Raw genomic sequence first — 22992 nt, forward strand, 5'->3', positions numbered from 1 at the left:
CAGAGTGACAGCCAGGAAATGGCCAAGCTGGGTCTTGAGTCAGGAGCGCTGGCTCCAGACCTCAGACTTCCAAGCACTACATAATACTGTACAGAAACGCACCCACGTAGACACGTGTGCGTCCTGAAGTCAGACGTACAGGTGCCCTCACGCAGCGCTCACACCCACAGCTAAGTGCCGTGCAGACACGCGCCAGCACACACAGCTTTCCCACTGGCCGGGTCGTGCTCCTCCTGCCCTCGCCCTGGGTGGGACTCAGACAAGGATGTCTTTTCATCCATTTGCCCACTGGCTTTGGAGCCTGCCTGCTGCCTGCCCTCTCTGTGCCCCTGCCCAGGCCCGATCTCGTGGACTTCAGCAAACTCACCAAGTCCAACGCCAACTACAACCTGCAGAGAGCTTTCCGCACAGCTGAGCAGCACCTGGGGCTGGCACGTCTGCTGGACCCTGAGGGTGAGCTCTGCATGGCCCCAGCCCAGATTTCCTCTTGGGGGACTCCCAGCCCCGGTGCCATCCCAAACTCAACCCCATCTGGCTGCAGTATCATCCTAAACCCCAAGGCCATTTCAAATTCCAGCTCCCTCCCATCTCCCTCCCCTTCCTCATCTCCAGTCCCACCTCCTTCCCACCCCCACATCTTCTACTTTCTCTATCTCTACCTCAGACCCAACCCCATCTCCATTCCTATGTTCAGCTTAACCCCCCTTCCCCATCCTTAATCACCTCCCCACCAAACACAACCCCCATCTCTTCCTAACCCCGGCCCCATCCCTGAAGCCAACACCATCCCCAACCCAATCTGCAGCACTGTCCTATTCCCATGCCCACCCCCCTCCCCATCCCCAGCTCATCCCTTTGTCTGTCCCCATCCACAACTCTGTCCTCATCCCCAACCCCTTTCCCATTTTCAGTTTATTCCCAGCCCCACCCCCGACTTCAACCTCATTCCCAGTCCATGATCTCACCCAATACCAACCCCCCATCTCTGGAATAATGGACATAATCATACCCCACCAATCCCCCATATCTGGAATAAGGGTTGCTCCCTTTTTCTGAGCATCTCCCATGTGCCAAGCACATGGCTGGGAATTATATCAGCACTGTTCCCTTTCATCCTCACACTGACCTGGTTGGATAGAAGTCATCAATCCTGTCATAAAGTGATGGAAACGAAGGCTCAGAGACGTGAAGTCAGTAGCCCGGCGTCACACTGAAAACCCAGTAAACAGGACTTTCTGATTCCAGAATTCATGGTCTGAATCATTTCTCTACCTTGCCTCTTACAGTGCCTGACACATAGCAGGTGTTTATTGGATGTCAGTTTCATGAGCTGAGGAAGGATAAGGGCAAAGTATAATGCTGTGCCTTCAATGAGTAAATTAAAATGATAATCAGGATTTACTGAGTTTCTCCTCTGTGCCAGGTTATTCTTTCTAATACTGATAGTGTTTCTAGGTGGCTGGCATTGTGACTATCCTTACTGTAACAATGGGGAAACTGAGCTCAAAGAAGTTAGGTCTGTTTTATAGATATTCAGTGAGTAAGTGGTCGAGCTGGGATTCAAGGCTGCCTCCAGAGCCTGTGTCCTTGACCTCAAACTTCACATACCATTCATACACTTAGTGTATGTATTTACTGAGCTCCTACTGTGTGCTGGGCATGGAAGGAACAGTGGCAAAAGACAGGCATAGCCCTTGTCCTCATGGAGCTCAAACTCTAGGTAAGAACATAATCACATAAGGGAATATGTAATTACAAATTGTGATTCGTTCTAGGAAGAAATGATAAGATGTTATGAGGAAGAATAACAGGAGGAGACCAGCTCTAGATAGGATGAACAGAAAGGCTTATTTGAGGACACTTAAGTTGAGTGGAGCCCTGAAGGATGAGTGGGAGTTTGGCATGAAGAAAAGGGACAGTGTTTCAGACAGAACAGCATGTGCAAAGGCCCTGAGGTAGAAGGTAGAATAGTGTGTTCCAGAAATCATTATAGAGGGACGTCCCTGGTGGCACGGTGGTTAAGAATCCACTTGCCAGTGCAGGGGACACGGGTTCGAGCCTGGTCTGGGAAGATCCCACATGCTGTGGAGCAACTAAGCCCGTGCACCACAACTACTGAGCCCATGAGCTGCAACTACTGAAGCCCACGCACCTAGAGCCCATGCTCCGCAACAAGAGAAGCCACCGCAATGAGATAAAAACCTGCTCACTGCAAATAGAGAAAAGCCCGTGTACAGCAACAAAGACCCAAAGCAGCCAAAAATAAAAAAATAAGAAATCATTAGAGATAATCTCTCTATGGTGGTTTATATGTGTCAGGCACTATTTAATCCCATGAGGTAGATGCCCACTGGGCAGATACAAAAACTGAGGAACAGAGAGGTTAGTTATCTTGCCCAAGGTCACATAGCAAGTAAGAATGAGTTCTCCCTCCCACCACTTAATACCTTCGGTCTCTCTGTCAGAGCGCTCATCTTCCTGCTCCCTCACTCTCCTTTAATCATCAGATGTGAACATGGAGGCTCCGGATGAGAAGTCCATCATCACCTATGTGGTCTCTTTCTACCATTATTTCTCTAAGATGAAGGCTCTGGCTGTGGAGGGGAAGCGAATTGGGAAGGTAAGAGGAGCCAAGGAATGGGGAGGGTGAGAGCCTGGGAACCATATGGGGGCATATCCGGGATGAGGCTGACCCCACCTTCCTTTGCCGGGTCAGGTCCTGGACCAGGTGTTGGAGGTGGGGAAGATCATTGAGCGCTACGAGGAGCTGGCAGCCGAGCTGCTGGCCTGGATCCACCGCACCGTGGGCCTCATCAGCAACCAGAAGTTTGCCAACTCGTTGAGTGGGGTGCAGCAGCAGCTTCAGGCTTTCACAGCCTACTGCACACTGGAGAAGCCCGTCAAGTGAGGCCCAGCCCGGGGGGAGGGTGGCAGGTGGGGGTGTGGAGGCAGGGTTCCTGAGCTCAGGCCCCTTTAGGTTTCAGGAGAAGGGGAACCTGGAGGTGCTTCTCTTCAGCATCCAGAGCAAACTGCGTGCCAGCAACCGTCGCCTCTACGTGCCCCGGGAGGGCTGTGGCATCTGGGATATTGACAAGGTGAGGCTGAGGATGTAGGGGAGAGGAAGGGTTGCTCTGTGAAGTTGTGTAGGTCGTGCACTGCTCAAGGAGAGCCGTTCACATGGCAGACATCATGGACTGGGTATTCATTCCGATGGTTTTTCCAGCAGTAAAGGGTCCTGAGGAAGCAACGTTTTTTTTCCCAATCTGCGCCAAGGTGCCATAAGTGCTAGGAGTGACCTCAAATAGAGAAGCCAGGGCCATTAAACTGTGGGCAGCTGTTGGAATCTGACTGCCTCCTCCTGCCTCCTTAGGCATGGGGACAGCTGGAGAAGGCAGAACATGAGCGGGAGGCTGCCCTACGGGCTGAGCTGATCCGGCAGGAGAAGCTGGAACTACTAGCCCAGAGGTTTGACCACAAGGTGGCTATGCGGGAGAGCTGGCTGAATGAGAACCAGCGCCTGGTCTCCCAGGTACAGGGCGTAGGGCTTGGCTCCGGGGGAAAGGGAGGGAGGATGGCGCTGATGGCCCTGGGCCCAGAGAGAGAGACTTGATCTCCTAAGCAACAGAGAAGTGTTGGATTAGTCTCCTAGGTGATAAATGAAGGTGGGAAGGGAGAATTGGTTTCCTAAGTGTTTGGCGGGGGAGGGGTGTGGGCCTGCTCTCCAGGGTAATAGGAGGGTGAGACTGGTCTCCAGGGTAACTAGAGAGGACAGAATAGGGAGAGTATTTAATTATCTCTTAAGTGACAAAGGAGGCTGTTATCTGGTGTCCAGCGTAACTCAGGAGGATAGAATTAGTCTCCTAAGTAACAGGATATGGTAGGCCTGGTCCCTAGTCTCTAAGGAAATGGAAGGGTGGGGCCTATTTCCTGGGTAACAAGTTTAGGGTTAGAGATGTAACAGGGAAGGGTGGAGCTGATCTCCAGGGTAACTGCGGGTGGTGGAGCTGGTCTCCAGGGTAACTGGGGATGGTGGGGCTTGTCTCTAGGGTAACAGGGAAGGATGGAGCTGGTCTCCAGGGCAACTTGGGGTGGTGGGGCTGGTCTCCAGGGTAACAGGAGCCGGTGGGGGAGTTTCCAGGGTCACACAGGCTCAAGGTAACAGGTTGACTGCTGAGGCAACGTGGATGAGTGTGTGTGGCCTGCCCTGCCCCAGGACAACTTTGGGTATGAGCTGCCAGCAGTGGAGGCAGCCATGAAGAAGCACGAAGCGATTGAGGCAGACATTGCAGCCTATGAGGAGCGGGTGCAGGGCGTGGCCGAGCTGGCCCAGGCATTGGCGATTGAAGGCTACTATGACGCCCGCCGAGTGGCAGCCCGGCGTGACAGTGTCCTGCGGCAGTGGGCCCTGCTGACTGGGCTGGTAGGTGCCCGGCGGACACGGCTCGAGCAGAACCTGGCCCTGCAGAAAGTCTTCCAGGAGATGGTGTACATGGTGGACTGGATGGAGGAGATGCAGGTAGGGGCCAGATCGGGGGCCAGTGATGGGAGTGGCATGCCAGGAGGGGAGGAAAGGGTATATACACTGAAAGGGTTGTCAAAGATGGAGAGGGAAGGGGAGAGAGACAGAAAGATGTAAAGAAAGAGTGAAAGATACAGAGAGAGACAGAGAGGCAGAAAAAGAAAATGTGAGAAAGAGAGAAAAATATCTGGAGAAATAGATAAAAATACACAGTAATATGGAGACAGAGCGAGTCAGGGACAGACAGAGGCAGAGAGATTAAGTCGGAGGAAGATCGCGACAATTTGAGAGAAAGAGAAATCAGAGAAAGAAAGAGAGAGAGCTGGAGAAGAAGACCCAAAGGTAGCAACAGAAATCTAAATGGCTACAGAGAAAGACACATAGGAAGATGGAATCCATGTGAGAAAGAGAGAGACCTACTGGAGATAGAAAGACAGATACAGAGCAAGATGGAGATAAGAAGGATGGAAGCAAAGAGACAGAGAGAAGTACAGACACGAAGAGAGACATGGAGGGACTTCCCTGGCGGTCCAGTGGGTAAGACTCCACGCTCCCAATGCAGGGGGCCCAGGTTCGATCCCTGGTCAGGGAACTAGATTCCACATGCTGCAACGGAAGATCCCGCATGCCACACCTAAGACCCAGCACAGCCAAATAAATAAATAAAATTTTTTTAAAGATTAATTAATTATTTTTGGCTGCGTCGGGTCTTAGTTGAGATGTGCGAGCTCAGTAGTTGTGGCGCATGGGCTTAGTTGCCCCGCGGCATGTAGGATCTTAGTTCCCTGACCAGGGATCAAACCTGCGTCCCCTGCATTGGAAGGTGGATTCTTTATCACTGGACCACCAGGGAAGTCCCAGTATTTTTTTTAAAAAGAGGGAGAGACATGGAAAGAAAGAGATAGAGACAGAAGTGTAAATGAGAAAGGGGGGACGGCAAAGAGAGACAGAAGAAGGGGGAGATGGAGGCGTAGAGAGGGAGACACAGTGACATAGACAGAGCCCAGAATTGTGGAGACGATGAGAGATGGAACATCCAGAGAGACAGAGATGGAGAGAGATGATGACAGATACATGGAGACTGAGACAGATCAGAGTTCAAGTGATGGAGTAGAGAAGCAGAGGGCTGGCATGGGTGAAGGCGGGGCGGGGGGCGCGAGTGGCCTAAGGGCCAATGCCAAAAATATACTCAGGGCTGCCCCTACTTGTAGGCTCAGCTGCTGTCCCGGGAGTGTGGGCAGCACCTGGTGGAGGCAGAGGACCTGTTGCAGAAGCATGGACTGCTGGAGGGGGACATCTCGGCCCAGAGTGAGCGGGTGGAGGCGCTCAATGCTGCTGCCCTGCGTTTCTCCCAGCTTCAGGGTGAGTCTGAGGTTGGGGATTGAGGTGGAGACTTTCAGGGCTGGTGCTAATAGAAGCAGAATGTCTCCTGAGAGACAGAATGAAGGAGTGAGCTCCCCATCTTTGGAGGCATCCAAGCACCAACTAGGATCACACTCCATCAGGGATATCACATGGGAAATTAGTGCCTCGAGTGAGAGGTTGGACCACATGACTTCTTCCTGCTTTGAGATTCTGCAGTAATAGTTCACGTTTCTTGAGCACTTGTTATGTGCTAAGCCTTTCACAGCCGATCTCAGTGAATACCATAAAAAGACTGGGTAAGGTAATTATTGTCAAGGCCTGTTTAGCATCAAGTGATAGAAACTCAATTTAATTCACTTAAGGAGGAAAGGGGAATGTACTGGCTGATGTAACTAAATGTGCAGGAAAGGATGAGTGTTGCTTCAGGTATGGCTGGATCCAGGGATAGTTCAGTGATGCTTTTAAGACTTCATCTGTTTCTGACTCCAGTCTTTATGTTTGTGTCACTATTGGGCTGTCCCTCCCCTGGTGGTGTAAATCTGGAATCATCCAGCAGCTTCACAGACCCAGCAAGAGACAGGCCCCTTTCTCTCAATATTATGGCAAAAGGTCCAAGGAAAGTTTTCATTAGCCCACTGTGGGTCCCGTTCCCATCACTCAGTCAAGCATTATGGCCCCAGGCTATCCAGTGATCTAATTGGCCACATTTATGTGACATGCCCTCCCAGAGCCAAGAGTGGGGTCAGCTCCCTCCAAAGACATGAACTGAGAAGGAGCGGGGTGGGGCGCCGTTAGCAGAAGCAGGGACTGGATGCTGATAGGCGAAACCCAGACTGGCTCTAAAAACGTTCTCATTTTACTGATGTCAACGCCCTCCAGCCAAAGACCACCAGGAACCCTGCTGTAGTCAAACCAAGCTGGGTTTTTTGGTTCTTTGCACACACCAGGGGAACCATGGGGCATCTTAGTAAGAGGATGTTAAGACGGGCTTGTTATAGGATGTGGGCTTGTGTTAGGTGATCTGGGATGACTTAACATAGTGTGTTTTGCTGCAGATTGGATGCTGTCAGGAAGTGGGGGTAATCAGATGATTGCGCATCTTAATCATTTTTATCCGGGTAGTGGGAGGAACAGGATTGGCAGGAACGGTTCACCTTGGCCAGGTGAGGGGGCGGGCAGGGGGGTGGCCGTTTTTGTGGTTTGCACAGTGACTTTGTTTTGGGTGCTCTCAGATGTGATTGTGGAACGGTCTTTTCTTCGTCCTGCTTCATCCCTATTGCAAAGTGGTCTTGTCTGACGTTGTGTCCTGTGCAACTGTGTATGAATGCTGACAGCATCAGGGCTGCTTTTTTCTTTCTCACTGATGAGGAAACTGAGGCCCAGAGCCGCAGAGCTGATCAGAGAGAGGGCATGGAGGCTGGTCTGTCTCACTCCTTTATCTGGAGCCATGGCCCTTGGGAATCCCGGAGCATTGTTAGGAAAGGAAGACACTGCCCAGCTTGCAGGATGGTCAGGGGTTTCTCACCCTCATGGACTGGGTCATGTCCTAAGAGCAGATGTTGAGGTCTCCTTCCAAGCCCCAGTGCGGACATCCCCATCCTAACTCAGCCCATCACCAACCTCATGACCCCACGAGACACTGTCGGGACCCTCTCCTTCACCTTCACTCTTCATCCTCATTCTTACGGATGTTTGTCAAGGAAGCTCCCTCGGTCTTTTCCTTGTGAGGTCTCGGTGCCTGGTGACAATGCACCAGCAGCACCGTGGAAACAGCAGAGAGGCTAGTGTGGGGTGTGTGTTGTCATGGTGACGGGAGGCAGCGCTGTCTGATAAGTGGTCCAGAGTGTGGCGTCCTGCTTGACCAGTTCTTAGCTGATCCTGGGCAAGTAGCTTCCCTCCCTGGGTGTGAGTTTCTTCACCTGCAAGATGGAGCTAAGGAGGATGCTGGCCTCATAGAATGGTTGTGAGAATTAAATGACAGTGTGTCAGAGTAAGGGCCAGATACATGGATACTGCTGATGTTTATTATTCAGTTGGATGCCTCCGTATTTGGGTCAATTTCAGTGAATGTCCACAAATGCAGAAATCCCACAGGCCATCTAGGGCAGTGTCTCTCATACTGGTTTTTTTTGGGTTTTTTTTTGTGGTACGCGGGCCTCTTACTGACGTGGCCTCTCCCATTGCAGAGCACAGGCTCCGGACACACAGGCTCAGCGGCCATGGCTCGCGGGCCCAGCCGCTCCGCGGCATGTGGGATCCTCCCGGACCGGGGCACGAACCCGTGTCCCCTGCATCGGCAGGCAGACTCTCAACCACTGCACCACCAGGGAAGCCCCTCTCATACTTTTTTGACCCAGTAAGAAATACATTTACCGCATGACCCAGAGTTCACAGGCACACGTGCAGACACACACACACACAGACACACAGAGACACCAAGCCTTTACAAAACAATGCTTCTCCCCTTACCTCCGATATTTTCTATTCATTCTATTCCATTTCATTAAAGAAATGCTGGCCTCAACCCATTAAGTTAATCTCACAGTTCTCAGTCACAAACCAGAGGTCCAGGAAGAAGGTGAAATATTTGAAGACAAAAAAGGAGTTTAGGTCATCACTGCGTTAATAGATAAGGTAACAGAGGATGAGAGAGGGAACCCAGAAGCATAGCTTGAGAGTAGAGAAGTTTCATCGGGTCCATTTCTGAAGGGAAAACACTGTATATTTACACTAAAATATACACATTCTAGGATTCTCTGAATCTCTGTTTCCATTCATCATTCAATCAATAAGTCACCGTTTTCACTAGGTGACTGCTCTGGGCTCCACCCTGTGCTGGGCAGTGGTGGGGACATGGTGTGCTGGAGACAGTCCCTGGCCCTGTCCTTACGGGGCTCCCAATCCAGTAGGGGAGACAGACTGTCAGTGACGGCCCAGAGGGTTCAGAGCTAGGTGAAGGAGTCACAGGCAGAGTGGTCCGGGCTGGGATGGGAAGCAGAGAAGCCTGGGAGAGCCAGAGAAGGCGCCTGCTCCAGATTTGGGGTGTCAGGGAAAGCTGCCTGGAGGAGGGGAGGTGTAACCTGGCATCTGATGAAGTCGGGCCAAGGACTAGGCAGGTAGCCTTGTACCACCCTCTCTTGGACGCCCCCTGGCCCGTGCCCAACCCGGGATCTGCCCCTTTTCCTGGTCCAGGTTACCAGCCCTGCGATCCGCAGGTCATCTGCAACCGCGTGAACCACGTACACGGCTGTCTGGCGGAGCTGCAGGAGCAGGCGGCTGGGCGGCGCGCGGAACTGGAGGCCTCGCGCAGCCTGTGGGCGCTGCTGCAGGAGCTGGAGGAGGCCGAGAGCTGGGCCCGCGACAAGGAGCGCCTCCTAGAGGCGGCTGGCGGCGGCGGCGCGGCGGGAGCGGCGGACGGCGCCCACGACCTGTACAGCACCGCGCGCCTCCTGGCTCAGCACAAGATCCTGCAGGGCGAGGTGGGCGGGCGGCGGGTGCTGCTGCAGCAGGCCCTGCGGCGCGGCGAGGAGCTGGCCGCGGCCGGTGGCACCGTGGGCCCGGGCGCCGAGACGGTGCACCTGGCGGGCCTGGCGGAGCGCGCGGCGAGCGCGCGGCGGCGCTGGCAGCGGCTGGAAGAGGCGGCGGCGCGGCGCGAGCGGCGGCTGCTGGAGGCGCGGGCGCTGCACCAGTTCGGTGCTGACCTCGACGGGCTCCTGGACTGGCTCCGCGACGCCTACCGCCTAGCAGCCGCGGGCGACTTCGGCCACGACGAAGCATCTAGCCGCCGCCTGGCCCGCCAGCACCGCGCGCTCACCGGCGAGGTGGAGGCGCATCGCGGGCCCGTGGGCGGCCTGCGGCGTCAGCTGGCGACACTGGGGGGCGCCAGCGGCGCCGGGCCACTGGTGGTGGCACTGCAGGTTCGCGTGGTGGAGGCCGAGCAGCTGTTCTCCGAGGTGACCGAGGTGGCTGCTCTGCGGCGCCAGTGGCTGCGGGATGCCCTCGCTGTCTACCGCATGTTCGGCGAGGTGCACGCGTGCGAGCTGTGGATCGGTGAGAAGGAACAGTGGCTGCTCGCCATGCGTGTGCCCGATTCACTCGACGACGTCGAGGTGGTGCAGCACCGGTGAGCGCGCACTGGTGGGATTCCCCGGTCCCCTTCCTCACGCACACAGTCTCGCCTTCCTTGGTTCAACAGTTCCCGTGTCCACTCACCAGGAACCGGTGGTTCCAGTAAAATGGGAATGATATTAGTCCCAACCTCACAGGCTACTGGAGAACAATAAATGACTTAGTATGTGCAAACTACTTAGCAAATGCCTGGGTCCAGGGAGCGTTCCATGAGCGGCTGCTATTATTACTATGAGGCTTACAGTCACCTGGCACGAAATTAACCTGAGCTCCTCCAGGGGTGTCCCAGCCTGACCCCTCTCCCTGTGACTCCTACTGCCCTTGCATAGATGTTACCTCCCTAGCTATAAAATTGTTCTGACCCTTGTCACTTTCTCTTCCCTCACCCCACTTCACATTTCTTCACAGCAGTTACCACCATGTGACACATTAGATACTGATTTGTCTGTTGGCAGATTTAGAAACGGGTTGTTAAAATAGTGGATGAACCCTCTGCACCTCTCTCTCTGAGCATGTTCACCCATCCACTCATTCAGTGGGTACTTATTGAGCTCCTGCCCTGTTCCAGGTCTTGGGCTGAGCATTCCTGGAAACCCAGGCCTGGTCCCTGCTGTTACTGTGCCCCCAGTTACCCAAGCCACAGCCTTGGGCATTGTTTTAAACAAGGGAGGACCATGGCCAGCTTAAAACAGATTTCCCTGGCTGCCATGTGGAGGGTAGGTTGGAGGGGGTGAGAGTGGTGGCTGGGAGCCCAGAGAGGCAGCTGGGGTGAGGATTCAGGTAGGAGAGGACAGGACTGGACCAGGGCTGGAGCCCAAGTAGACAGGCCATGGGGGCAGACAGGCTTGGGGGGAGTGTTTGTCAAAAACAGAGCCCAGGGAATGGGGTCGGGGGCTGTCCCTGAGATGGAGACCCAGAAGAAGAACAAATTGGGGGAGATGTTGAAGCTAGTTTGAGTACAGTGAGGACCCTGGAGGAGATGCACAGCAGGCTTTAATGTTGGAGACAGGTTCAAAAGGAATGAGGTTGAAGCTGGAGACAGATGTGTGAGTGATGGGTTCAGGGGCAAGGACTGTGGGAGTGGGTGAGATGGGCCAGGCAGGATGTGAGGGAAAGCTCAGAGGGCCCAGGACAGAGCCCTGAGGAATCTAACATTTAAGTGGCAGGTAGAAGAAGAGAAGCCAGCAAAGGAGCCTAAGGAGGTGAGGTTGGAGAGTTAAGAGAAGAACCAGGGGAAGGCATCTTCCCAAAACCCAGTGAACAGGGCCCCAGGGTCCAGGCCTCTCTGAGCACGTCCATCCTTCTTCCACAGATTTGAGAGTCTGGACCAGGAGATGAGCAGTCTGATGGGCCGTGTCCTGGATGTGAACCGCACAGTTCAGGAACTGGTGGAAGGAGGCCACCCCAGCTCAGAGGAGGTGCGCTCCTGCCAGGACCACCTCAACAGCAGGTAGGTGAGGCCTGGGGCTGGAAGTTCTAGGTATCCCACACCAGTTCTTCCCATCATTCTTTTCCTCATTCACCAACTGTAGAAATCAAGAACGTGCACTTTCAAATCCCTGAGATGATAAGGGCCATCTAGTAAATTAGCAAAATCTTGAAAAAAATTAAAATACCCAGTGTTAGTGGTGATGTAGTAAAATGAGGACACAATACATTTTAATGGGATATTAACTTACTTGTTCAGAAATGATTTATTGAGTATCCACTATCTGCTAGAAAATTTTCCAAGTACTTTTGTTTTATCTCCCCATATCCCAATTTCCATAGTAAAGTTTCCAGAATTCAGAGCTCTTTAAGAATAGCAACAACTTAAATCTTTCCCGCTAGAACACTGCCAGTAGTTCTTGCAAGGTAGGGTTTATGGATAAAGACACAGACCCAGAGAGGTGAAATCCTTATTCAAGCTTACTCGGTCTAGTAAGTAGGAGTCAAACCCAGTTCTGCCTGAATCCAGAACTGGGGCTCTTGATCATATTTATATATTCAGTCTTCCAGCAATTCTGTGGGGTGTAAATTACCCATGTGAGAGAGGAGGAAATGGGGGCTCAGAGAGGTGAAGGTGGCCTGAGGTCACATGGCAAGTTATGGGGATCAAGCCTGGATTTGTCTGACTCCAAAGACTGTGCCCTTCACTGCTGTGCTGGAAGATCCCAATATCCAGTGATTTCCTAGTCTCTGTAGACTCAACAATCCCAGGGCACCAGGGCCTAAAAAGACAATGACAGCAATAGTGATTTACGGCGTTTAGTGAGAGGAGGTGCTAAGTGGTTCAGCCACATGAACTCATTAAAAACACCCAATGAAGTGGACATAATTATCCCCATTCTCCAAATAAGGAAACGGGATCAGAGATGGAAATGATTTGCCCAAGTTCACATGGCAAATCTGGCCAGAGCAGAACTTGAACTTGAGTCCTTCTGATTTCAGAGTCCTAATTTCTGCCCTTATGGTGTGTCCATGCTAGAGGTGACAGAGAGTTCACAAATAGACTAATACATGAACAAGATATTTAGAGAGTTTGAAGGATTTATGCAGGAAATAGGTGACCTGGTAGGGCATAACTGGAGCTTGGGGGTGATTTTAGATCTTGTGGTCAGCCATAACATTTTGAGCTGGGCCCTCAAAGGGGATGAGAAGGCAGCCAAGGAAGGTCCCCCCATCAGGTGGGTCCTCCAGGTGAGGGACCCGGGGGGCTCGGGTGGACCTGCGGGAAGCCCTTTTTCTTCAGCTTCCCTGAGAAGGGAGGGCAGCCTGCTTTGGGACCACCTCCCTGGGGGCTGGCTGAGAAAAGGATTTCAGGATGGTGAGGGCAGAGCTTAAAAAAAAGGGGTGGGGGGAACGAGAAGGATCCATCCACAGGAAGAGTACATATGGGGGAGGGGAGGGAGGGTACAGAGCATTCCAGGCAGGGAGCACAGCCAAGGCAAAGGCCCTGATATGGTCTTCGGGACCATATCAAGTCCCCATATCAAGAGTGGGGACTATTACCCCCACTCAATAATAGTAGCTAACAGGTACTGTTTTAAGCACTTCACAAACCATAACTCCTTGGACTCTCACAACACCCCTATGAGGTAGGTACTGTGCTATGTCCATTTTACTGGTGGGGAAACTGAGGCACAGAGAAGGTTACTAACCGAAGGGTACATAGCTCAGATTTGACTTTGAGCCTGACACAGCCAGGCAGTCTGGCTCGGATTCTGTGCTTATAAACTGGACCATACACTGCCTATGAAAGGAAACTGAGGCCCAGAGAAATATCATCTCTTGCCTGAAGGCACAGGGCAATGCGTAATTTTCCCCATTTATTTATTTTGGAATAAAACAGGTTTGCCTTAGCACCTGGCTTATAGTACATGCTCAGTAACTATTCATTGCATCCAACGTATTATCTGATGTCATAAGCCAGCAGTTCCCACACTCTTTGGTTTCAGAACACTTTGCACTCTTAAAAACTATTAAGGACCCCAAAGAGCTTGTTTTAGTGGGTTATAGCTATCAATATTTACTACATTAGAAATTAATACTGAGTAATTTAAAAATATTACGTCGTTAAAAATAACAATAATAAACTTAGTCTGTTAACATAGCTAACATGTTTTAATGAAAAAAAACCTTTCAAAACAAAAAAAAATGTAGCGAGAAGGATGGCATTGTTTTGCGTTTTTGCACATCTGTTCAATGTCTGGCTTAAGAGAAGGCAGCTGAGTTCTCAGGTCTGCTTCTGCACTCAGTCTCTGTCCTGCAGCCTCTGGAAACCTCCACTGTACACTCGGGACAGAATGAAAGTGAAAAGGCAAATAGCATCTTAGAATTTTGATGAAGATAGTTTTGCCCTTGCTTAGATTACGTTTTGAGAACCGCTGTTCTAAGCAAATGTACCTGGCAGAGTCCATTTTACACAGACAGAAACTGGGGCTCGGTGAGATAAGATGACATTCTAAGGTCACACAGTGGCTGGGTTCTACCTAGGGTCGATGGGCCCTCCACACCCAAGAGGGGTCTCCGTCCTCCTTAAGCCGCCCTGCTTCCCCTGGGCAGGTGGAACCGCATCGTGGAGCTGGCGGAACAACGCAAAGAGGAGGTGAACGCGGTGCTGCTGGTGGAGAACCACCTGCTGGAGGTGGCGGAGGTGCGCGCCCAGGTGCGCGAGAAGCGGAGGGCTGTGGAGAGCGCGCCCCGCGCGGGCGGCGCCTTGCAGTGGCGCCTCAGCGGCCTGGAGGCTGCTCTGCAAGCGCTAGAGCCGCGCCAGGCGGCCCTCCAGGAGGAGGCGGCCCTGCTGGCTGTGCGCTTCCCGGCTCAGGCTGCGCGGCTGCATCAGGGTGCCGAGGAACTGGGCGCCGAGTGGGGCGCGTTGGCTAGCGCAGCTCAGGCCTGTGGCGAGGCGGTGGCGGCGGCCGGGCGCCTACAGCGCTTCCTGCATGATCTGGACGCTTTTCTGGACTGGCTGGTGCGCGCCCAGGAGACGGCGGGCGGCGGCGAGGGGCCCCTGCCCGGCAGCCTGGAAGAGGCGGACGCGCTGCTGGCGCGCCACGCCGCCCTCAAGGAAGAAGTGGACCAGCGCGAGGAGGACTACGCGCGCATCGTGGCGGCCAGCGAGGCACTGCTGGCGGGCGACGGCACCGAGCTGGGTCCGGGCCTGGCACTCGACGAGTGGCTGCCGCACCTCGAACTTGGTTGGCACAAGCTGCTTGGCTTGTGGGAGGCGCGCAGGGAGGCGCTGGTCCAGGCGCACGTCTACCAGCTCTTTCTGCGCGACCTACGCCAGGCGTGGGCGGTGCTGCGCAACCAGGTGCCCGCTTCCGGGTTGACGAGGGCGGGGGTCTGAGGCCGCGGGGGATTTCGGGGACAAGGAAATGTATGGAGGAGTGTGTTTGCGGGGACCACTGGCTTCGTGGCTTATCTGCTGTCAGCGGCGGTGTGTGTGTGTGGGGGGGGGGCAGGTATCTGGTACGGATGGCTGGGTTTGTGAAGCATCCGGTGTGAACATGTGTGGGCGGGTGTGTAACAGAATTTGAGGATTCTGATGTGTGGGGTGGCGTCTTATTTTAGGTGATTAACAGTTTGTGGACTATTCTGAGTAAGTAATGCATTTGGGTGTTCATTGGAGTGGCTTCTTGGGTTCGTGGATTGTCTGGAAGGAAATAAGAGTATGAGGTTGATTGGTGATGGTCAATGGGGTTTAAAGAAGACCTTGGGGTGGATAACAGAGGATGAAGATTATGGTAGAGGGAATTCAGGCTGAGAGATTATTGGGGTCAGTAAATGGTGGTGGATTAAGTGGTTCTGGGGGCCTAAATTAGCAGATTATCTTCTTATTGCGAATGGCAATTTGCAGAGTCTCTGGAGAGGGTAACTGCCTTTATGGCTTGAGGAATCAAGTGCTGTGGTTATCTGGGAACAGCTGATCCATTTGGGGGAACTTTCTGGGATGGGAACCAAATGTGAGGATTTGGACAGGATGGAACACCCAGTTTTCAGATTGTCCAAGAGTAGGTACCAGCCTTTAGCGATCATTTTATTTATTTATTCGGCTGCATCGGGTCTTAGTTGCGGCCCGTGGGATGTGGGACTTTTCGCTGTGGCGTGGGCTTCTCTCTAGTTGTGGCGCGCGGGTTCCAGAGCGCGTGGGCTCTGTAGTTCGTAGCACACGGTCTCTCTAGTTGAGGCGCGCGAGCTCAGCAGTTGTGGCACGCGGGCTTAGTTGCCCCATGGCATGTGGGATCCCAGTTCCTTGAGCAGGGATCGAACCTGTGTCCCCTGCATTGTAAGGTGGATTCTTTACCACTGGGCCACCAGGGAAGTCCCTAGGGGTCATTTTAGAAAGCATGACTACCTGTGCTGGTTATCTAGAGAAAGCTGACCCAGTTAGAGCATTACCTGGAGAAACAGACAGGGGGCCCCTGGAATCATGAGTTTACTAAACATTGGAGCTGAGGTGGCCTTGAGAGACCCTTTCTGATCCACCCATTTTACCAGTTAGAAAACTAACCCCAGAGAGGGAAAGAACTTCCTTGAAGTCACACAGGACCCAGGTCAGTCTTCATCAATTAACCAAATATTTACTGAGTGCCTCCTCTGTGCCAGGCACTGTTCTGCGGCGGAGGCCAGAGGAAACAAAACACAAAATCCCACCCTCGTGTGGCTGGCATTCTAGTGTGTGTGTATATATGTGGGGGAGGAGATGATAAACAAGTAATAGCATATATAATATCGTGTCAGGTATATGCTATGAAAAATAATAAAGCAGGATAAAGGGATATGGCTGGGGGAGGAGGATGCTATTTTAAACAGATGGTCAGAGACCTGAAGAAAGTGAAAGAGCCAGCCGTGGGGGCTATCTGGAGGGACCAGCATGGGAAAAGGATCTGAAGTGGGACCATGCCTGGCGTGTTCAATGCTAGAACAGTGAGCAGGGGAGAGGAGAGTGGTGGCAAGGCAGGCTGGCAGCCTCTCCCTGGTCCTGGAATGAAGCAGGGCTAAAGGGAGCATTACCCCTCCCCCATTCCAGGAGATGGCACTGTCGGGTCTGGACCTGCCGGGCACCGTGGAGTCGGTGGAGGAGGCACTGAAACGGCACCGGGATTTTCTCACCACGATGGAGCTGAACCAGCAGAAGATGCAGGTGGCCGTGCAGGCTGCTGAGAGCCTGCTGAGACAGGGCAACGCCTACGGGGAGCAGGCCCAGGAGGCCGTGACTCGGCTGCTGGAGAAGTAGGTCCCTCAGACCCCAGGGGCACAGGGGGTGGGATCTCGGCACAGGGGAGGGGCAAGGAGGCCAGGATTCCCTTTCTTTCCATCACATTTCTGCTCTTCTGTCTCTCTCTCTTTTTTTTTTTTTTCCTTGGCCGTGCCGTGCGGCTTGCGGGATCTTAGTTCCCCGACCAGAGATCGAACCCATGCCCCCTGCAATGGAAGCATGGCGTCCGAACCACTGGACCTCCAGGGAATTCCCTCTCTGTGTCTTTGATTTCTATTTAATTCCATATTGCTTTAGATTCGATTTAAATTGATGATCTGTGAAAAGGTAACTTGTGGTTGATAACCCAAAAGCTGCAAAAATGAAAAGTTTCTCTCCCAAGCCTGCCCTCAGCCTGGGATAGCCGGACTGGTTGTTAAAATGTTAACATCTACTGTGTGCCAGGCACTGTTCTAAGCCCTGAACAAAACAGCAACCCCACCCCGCCGCAAAAAAACACAAAACAAACCCCAGCCCACAAGCAGAGTCCTTTAGAGGATTCCCTTCAGCCCCACTTCTTTCTGTCCATCATTGTTGCTGTTTCTGCCCGTCCTGGTGACCCCAGCTTTCTCCTCTCTGGCATGAGCGAGGCAGGAAGAGAGCCCAATGCTGCTGCATCTTCTGTCTCCTGATGGAAATCATACCCGGTCCCTCCACCACCGTCCACAGCCCCGAGGCCCCAGCCCCTTGGCTTTTCAGTCTCTGGCGACTTTTTTCCCTAAATTCATTTGGGACAAGGTTGGAGTTTCCTAAAGGAAAACTTTTATGGAGATTCTCATCCTGAGGATGGAAATTCATGATCTAGCATCCTCCGCTCCAGGCCTGGCCCCTTCCTTCTTTTACCCAGCATTTCTTGAGTGTCTGCTGTCTGCCGGGCTCTGCAGAATGGGGAGGAGGAGCCTGGAGAGCTGTTCTTCTGAGTCACGCCTTCATTCCTTTGCAGTCATTAATGGCTCCTTTCATTCTATTGTTTATTCATTTATTCTTTTAAAAAATTTATTTGGCTGTGGTCGTAGTTGCAGCACGTGGGAGCTTCGTTGCCGTGTGTGGGATCTTTAGCTGCGGCATGCGGGGTCTAGTTCCCTGACCAGGGATCGAACCCGAGCCCCCCTGCATTGGGAGCACAGAGTCTTAGCCACTGGACCACCAGGGAAGTCCCTATTCATTTATTCTTCAGCCAATTAAACAAGTACTGAGTCCACGCTGTGTTCCAGGCCCTGTGTGGGGCAATGCTGGGCGCGCATCCTGGGTGACCAGGACAGAACACGATTCCTGCCCTCATAGAGCTCACATGCTGTCTGACAAGGATGGCCCAGGATGGTCAGGGCCAGGATGGGAGAGATGCAGGGGGCCGTGGGAGCCCTGGGGTCAAACAGGGCCAGGTCCTAGTCCCAGCTCTGCCTCTCAACCTGTAGATTCAGAGCAAGTCACTTCCCTCTCCACGAGCCTCACCTCGCCTGGAACCTGGCCCAGCCCTGCGTGCAGGGCACTCTTGCATCTTGGCACATGAGGCTCAGAGAGGGCAACAGACTTGCCAGAGGTCACAGCTCTTTTCTCACCCTCCCGGAAACAAGGGATTTTCCTCATCCCTAGGACTGATGCTTGACAAGTTGGCTGCTGAAGGCCTGGAGGGATTGAGTCTGGTTCAATTTCAGAGGCATTTCCTATTTCCTGGTTCCTGAGCTGAGTCTTGGCAGGACGGAGTACATATTTTGCTTGTCTCTGGCCCTTCCATCCAGCTCTGCCCTTGGTTCTCTCCGTAACTCTCTCCCACACACTCCATCTCTTTGCCTCCATCTCCCTGTACAACTATGTATCTCTGTTTCCTTGTCTGTCTCTCCTTGTTTTTTCTACCTATACCTTCATCTCTCTTTTTTTCTGCCTCTCTGTCTCTCTTGCTTTCTTTCATTCATAAAATATGTATTGAGTACCTACTGTGTGCCAGCTCCTTTTCCTAGGCATTGGGGATACAGGTGTGAGCAAAACAGACAAAAAATTCCTGCCCTCATGGAATGACGTCCTGGGGGGAGAGACAGACAAGAGAAATATGTAACATATGCAGTGTGTTAGATAGTGTTAAGTGCAAAGGAGAAAGTTAAAGAAGGAAAGAAAGCCAGAAAGTGTTGGGGAGTGATCAGCAGGGGTCTTGCTAAGAACGTGACATTTGAGTACACTTTGGGGGGAAGACCGTTCCAGGCAGAGGAAACAGCCAGTGCCAAGGCCCTGAGCTGGGAGTTGCTTGTTCAAGGCACAGCAAAGAGGGACCCCCTCAGCCGTCTCCACCAGGCCTCTTGGGCACTTTGCCCTGCACTGTGGGCAGGAGGCCAGACTGCCTGGGGCTGTGGTGCTTGCTGGCTCCGGGGTGGTCGGGCCTGGGTCCAGCCCAGCCAGTTCACTTAGGCCAAGGGCCCGCCCCTCCTTGCCTCCGTGTGGCTCCGGCTGCATCCATCCATGCCCTGCTCTCATCCCTCTCTCCAACTCTGTTGCAGCCTTCTGTCTGTCTGGCTGTGTCTTTTACTGGGGGCATCCGGCCACTTCTCTTCCTGTCCCTTTTTGGGCTGTCCCTCCCCTGACCCTCTCTGTCACTTTCCTTCCCTCTGCTTTCTGTCTACTGCTCTCTTCTCTGTCTCTTTCTCTGTCTCTGGCACTACCCTTGCTTCATTTCTTCCCTCGTGTTTTCCTATTTTCTCTATCTCTGGGTCTCTTTCTTTGTCTGTCTCTCGTCCAAGTCTCTGTCAATCATTCCCTCTTGAAGTCTTTGTTTCTCTTTATCTCTGGTCTTGTGCCTGTATGTGTTCCTGTTTATCTCTCTAAGCCTTTGCATACCCCCCCCACCCCCCCCCCCCCGTCAATCTATCTCTCCCTCCTAATCTCTCTTTCTCCCTAGGTGTCTCTCATTCTCTAAGTTTTTATCTCTCTCGGTATCTCTTACTCTGTAGGTCTGTTATCTCTCTCTATGGGATTGTGTCTCTCTAAGGGTATTTCTTTCTTTTCAGGTATCTGTCTGTCTCTGTCCCTCTCTCTCCCATTCTCTCTCTCCCCCCACCCCGCCTTCCTCTCCCTCCCTCCTCTCTCTTCCTCCCCCAGCTCTGTCCCTGGCTTTGCCCCCACTGATGTTTCTTTGCCTTTACTCCCATCCCTACCTTGCTCTCTCCTCTTCCTCACTTGTACATATGCCCCAGGTTCCTAGCCCTGACAAGCCTGACGCCCTCACAGCCCTACTGCCAGCGCCCCCAGACACAGGCTTCCCCCAATTCCTATCTCTCCACCCCCAGGAGCCAAGAAAACCAACTACGGGCCCACCAATGGATGCAGAAGCTACACGACCAACTTGGGCTGCAGCACTTCCTCCGAGACTGCCACGAGGTAGGAACTCCAGCTGTGCTGGGGCACAGGGACTTCCTTCCTAGACAGGGAAGTGCTCCAGCACCGAGGCGCAGTGGGGGAGGGGGCGCCCCGTCTAAGTGGGTCGCGGAGCGAAGTTCACTTCGCGCCGCCAGGAGGCGTGCGGATCCTGGCCTCAGTGCGCATGCTCCTCAAGGCTCCTCCACCCACGCGCTGGGGAAGGAGGGAGGGGCCTTGGGTGCCCCTGGCAACGGCGCGCGTCCGCGCCCACAGGTCCCGCGGGGACGCGCGCTGATCTCACCTTTCCCCGCCGGAGGTTCGTGAGCAGCTCTCTGATGGGGAGAGAGGGACGGGAGACAGGAGAGGGGTGGGGGGAGCCGTGGGTGGACCAGAAGCCCAGAGCGCAGCTTCGGTCAGAGACAGTCCCCGACCAAGCCTTCGCCCCTTTAACAGTGTCCAGGAATCAAGCTCTGCCCCTTTAGAGATGAACTACACAACCATTAGGACCAACCCAAATCAGAGGTGGTCCAGGTCCCCTTCTCCATTAGAGACAGCCCAGGAGATATGCTGCCTTTCTCTCCTTACCCTGCATTCCATAGAAACTATTCTGCACCCTGACCACATAAGAGATGGCCCCATGAGAGATGGCCCAGTAAACATTTTCCTAAACCCAAACAGAGATGGTCCTGGTCTCATCTATCTACCTGACTCAGGATAATTCGTACCCCCTCCGCGATGATACAGTACTTAAGTTTCCCCCAACCAAAGATGGTTCAGGAACCAGGTCCGAATCTCCCCAATTAAAGATGATTTGATTCCCCCCATGGTGAACCCCCATGTTCTCCCCACACATGAAATGGATAAGGGCTTCCATATACCCCCTCCCAACTCAAGTCCATTAGAGATGGATCTGGGACTCGAGCCCACTAGAGACGAGTTCAAGAACCCCCTGTCCCCCTTCTTCCCACTGGAGATTATTCTGGACTGAAGTCTTATAAGAGATATTTCCGGCTCACTCCCATATTTTTTACCCCTGTATAGCTGAGGTAGCCAGGAATCTGAGCCCTTTCCCACCCCACCTCACCCCCTCACATAGCTGACGTAGCCCAGGCCCCAGCCTACCCCCTCTCCCCCCCGCCGTTTGATTTGTCCCAGGAGCCCCTCCCCCCTCTCGTTAGACTGTTCTGGACCAAGCAGCAATCATCTGAGATGGCGCAGGAACAGCCCCCTTCCCATGCTTTAGGGAGGGTGATGATTTCTCCTCTACGCGCATCTGGGGCCCGGCAGAGAGGCGGGCACGTAGGCAGGTAGGAGGCGCGCGCGGGCGGGCGCGCTGCCGCTGCGCGGTGGCGGGGGAGGGGGCGCGCGTCCGCCGGAGACTCAGCCGTCACCGCCGCTGCCGCCGCCGTCGCGGTAGAGGGGCGAGAGGCCCGCCCGCCCGCTGCAGGGACCGCCCGCCAACGCCTCCGCCACTTCAGGTCTCGGGGGCGCCCAGGGGAGGGGGCTGACGCGCACCCCCGCCGAGGCGGGCGGGGGAGGGGGCTTGGGCGCGTGCTCGCCCGCCCGCCGCGGGAGGGAGGGGCGCCGGCGGCGCGGGGGCGGGTCGGTAAGGCGCAGGGACCCCAGTCCTGGGGAGGGGCCCAGATGCCGGGAGCTGTCCGCGGTGCTGCTGCGGGCCAGACTGAGGGGCCAGGTCCCAAGGGAGAGTAGCGGAAAGGGAGGACTTCTAAGGCTACTCCTGGGGTAGTGTGGATTTGCCCTGGGGGCTAAGGGGGTCCCAACCTCTCTAGGGGCCTCTCCTCTGGGTAATGGGGCCTCTGAGATTTGCCCTGGGGTTGGGGGACCCTCAGCCTTTGGAGAGATTCTTCCCTGGTTCTTGCAGAATCTGCGTTAGCCTTAGATGATGGGGGCGAATCACTTTTGCGTGGGTCTGCCGTGGGCGATGAGGGTCTTGGACTTGCTCTGGGTTTGGAGGGCTCTGACACTTGGGAGCTTTTTTCCTGGGTTGTTGGGGACTCTGGCTTTGCCCTCAGTGATGGGGGTCAATCACTTTGGGGGGGCTTTACCTTGATGACAGAGTACCTCTCCTTCAGGGGCTTTGCCTTCCCTATGCGCTGTGGCTGCCATTGGCAAACTCTTCCCTGCTTGTCGGGAATCTGATAGCATTGGAGGATTCAGCATTTGACCTGGCTCGTGTGTGTGTCTGTGTATGTATGAGGGAGTATGATGCTGTCCTGGACCCCTGGGGAGCACATGCTCAGGGGACATGGAGTGGGGTTTGGCCGACTGGGAATTTGTCCTTGGCTATGACTGTAAGCCAGAGTCCGTGATTTTCTGTTGTTTTTTTCCCCAAGAGGGAGGAGGAGGATCTTGTGACTGAGGGGGGAGGAGAAAGGGGAGGAGCAAACTGCCCAGGTGCCAGGTTTGGTCATGAGTGGGGAGGTTCCTGCTTGAGGGACGAGTCTCATTGGGAGGGAGGGGGGGCTCAGAAAGCAGCCCTGTGACGGGTCTGCTGAGGGTGGCGAGAGGGGCCCACTCCTGTTGCTTGCATTTGGGATGACCGGTTTTGTTGGTGAGTGGGGGCGCTAGAAATAGCTTTAGTTTGGGAGGGGGGGTTGGCTGCGGAGGTTCTATCTGGTCCATGCTGGAGAGTCTGATGCTAGATTTGTAGCATCTCATTTGGGGTAGACTCATGTGGGGAGCCAGAAGGTAGCCCTGATGCTTGCATTTGGGGGGTTGGCTTTGGTTGGGGGCCACAATGCATCATGGTTTTGGTGAACTGTGGTCTTGGGCTGGATCCTCAGGGCTGGATTTGGGGAGTTCTGTGGGCTCATTCAGGAGGCTGGATCTGGGTTGCAGGGGATGGGTCTACCCCACATTGGAGGGATGGTTT

The 22992-nt window shown here is 53.9% G+C and overlaps 1 protein-coding gene across 4 annotated transcripts in view; it reads left to right on the top strand.

Annotated features, from left to right (window-relative positions):
• SPTBN4 (spectrin beta, non-erythrocytic 4) overlaps positions 1 to 22992 on the top strand; it is a 73098-nt gene that overhangs the window by 18331 nt on the left and 31775 nt on the right. Inside the window, exons 7-18 of one of the 4 annotated variants that reach the window (XM_079908651.1) lie at positions 338 to 453; positions 2508 to 2620; positions 2717 to 2904; positions 2978 to 3095; positions 3371 to 3529; positions 4214 to 4516; positions 5731 to 5881; positions 9077 to 10007; positions 11325 to 11462; positions 14057 to 14807; positions 16527 to 16729; positions 20030 to 20120. In XM_079908651.1, coding sequence (XP_079764777.1) covers positions 338 to 453; positions 2508 to 2620; positions 2717 to 2904; positions 2978 to 3095; positions 3371 to 3529; positions 4214 to 4516; positions 5731 to 5881; positions 9077 to 10007; positions 11325 to 11462; positions 14057 to 14807; positions 16527 to 16729; positions 20030 to 20120 — 3262 coding nt within the window. Of the gene's footprint in view, positions 1 to 337; positions 454 to 2507; positions 2621 to 2716; positions 2905 to 2977; positions 3096 to 3370; positions 3530 to 4213; positions 4517 to 5730; positions 5882 to 9076; positions 10008 to 11324; positions 11463 to 14056; positions 14808 to 14872; positions 14934 to 16526; positions 16730 to 20029; positions 20121 to 20406; positions 20416 to 21358; positions 21578 to 22992 lie in introns of those variants that run through there. The other 3 variants (XM_079908648.1, XM_079908650.1, XM_079908649.1) reach the window with 3 other exon arrangements.

Source organism: Stenella coeruleoalba (assembly GCF_951394435.1).
Source record: "Stenella coeruleoalba genome assembly, chromosome: 20".
In the NCBI taxonomy this organism is placed as follows: domain Eukaryota; kingdom Metazoa; phylum Chordata; class Mammalia; order Artiodactyla; family Delphinidae; genus Stenella; species Stenella coeruleoalba.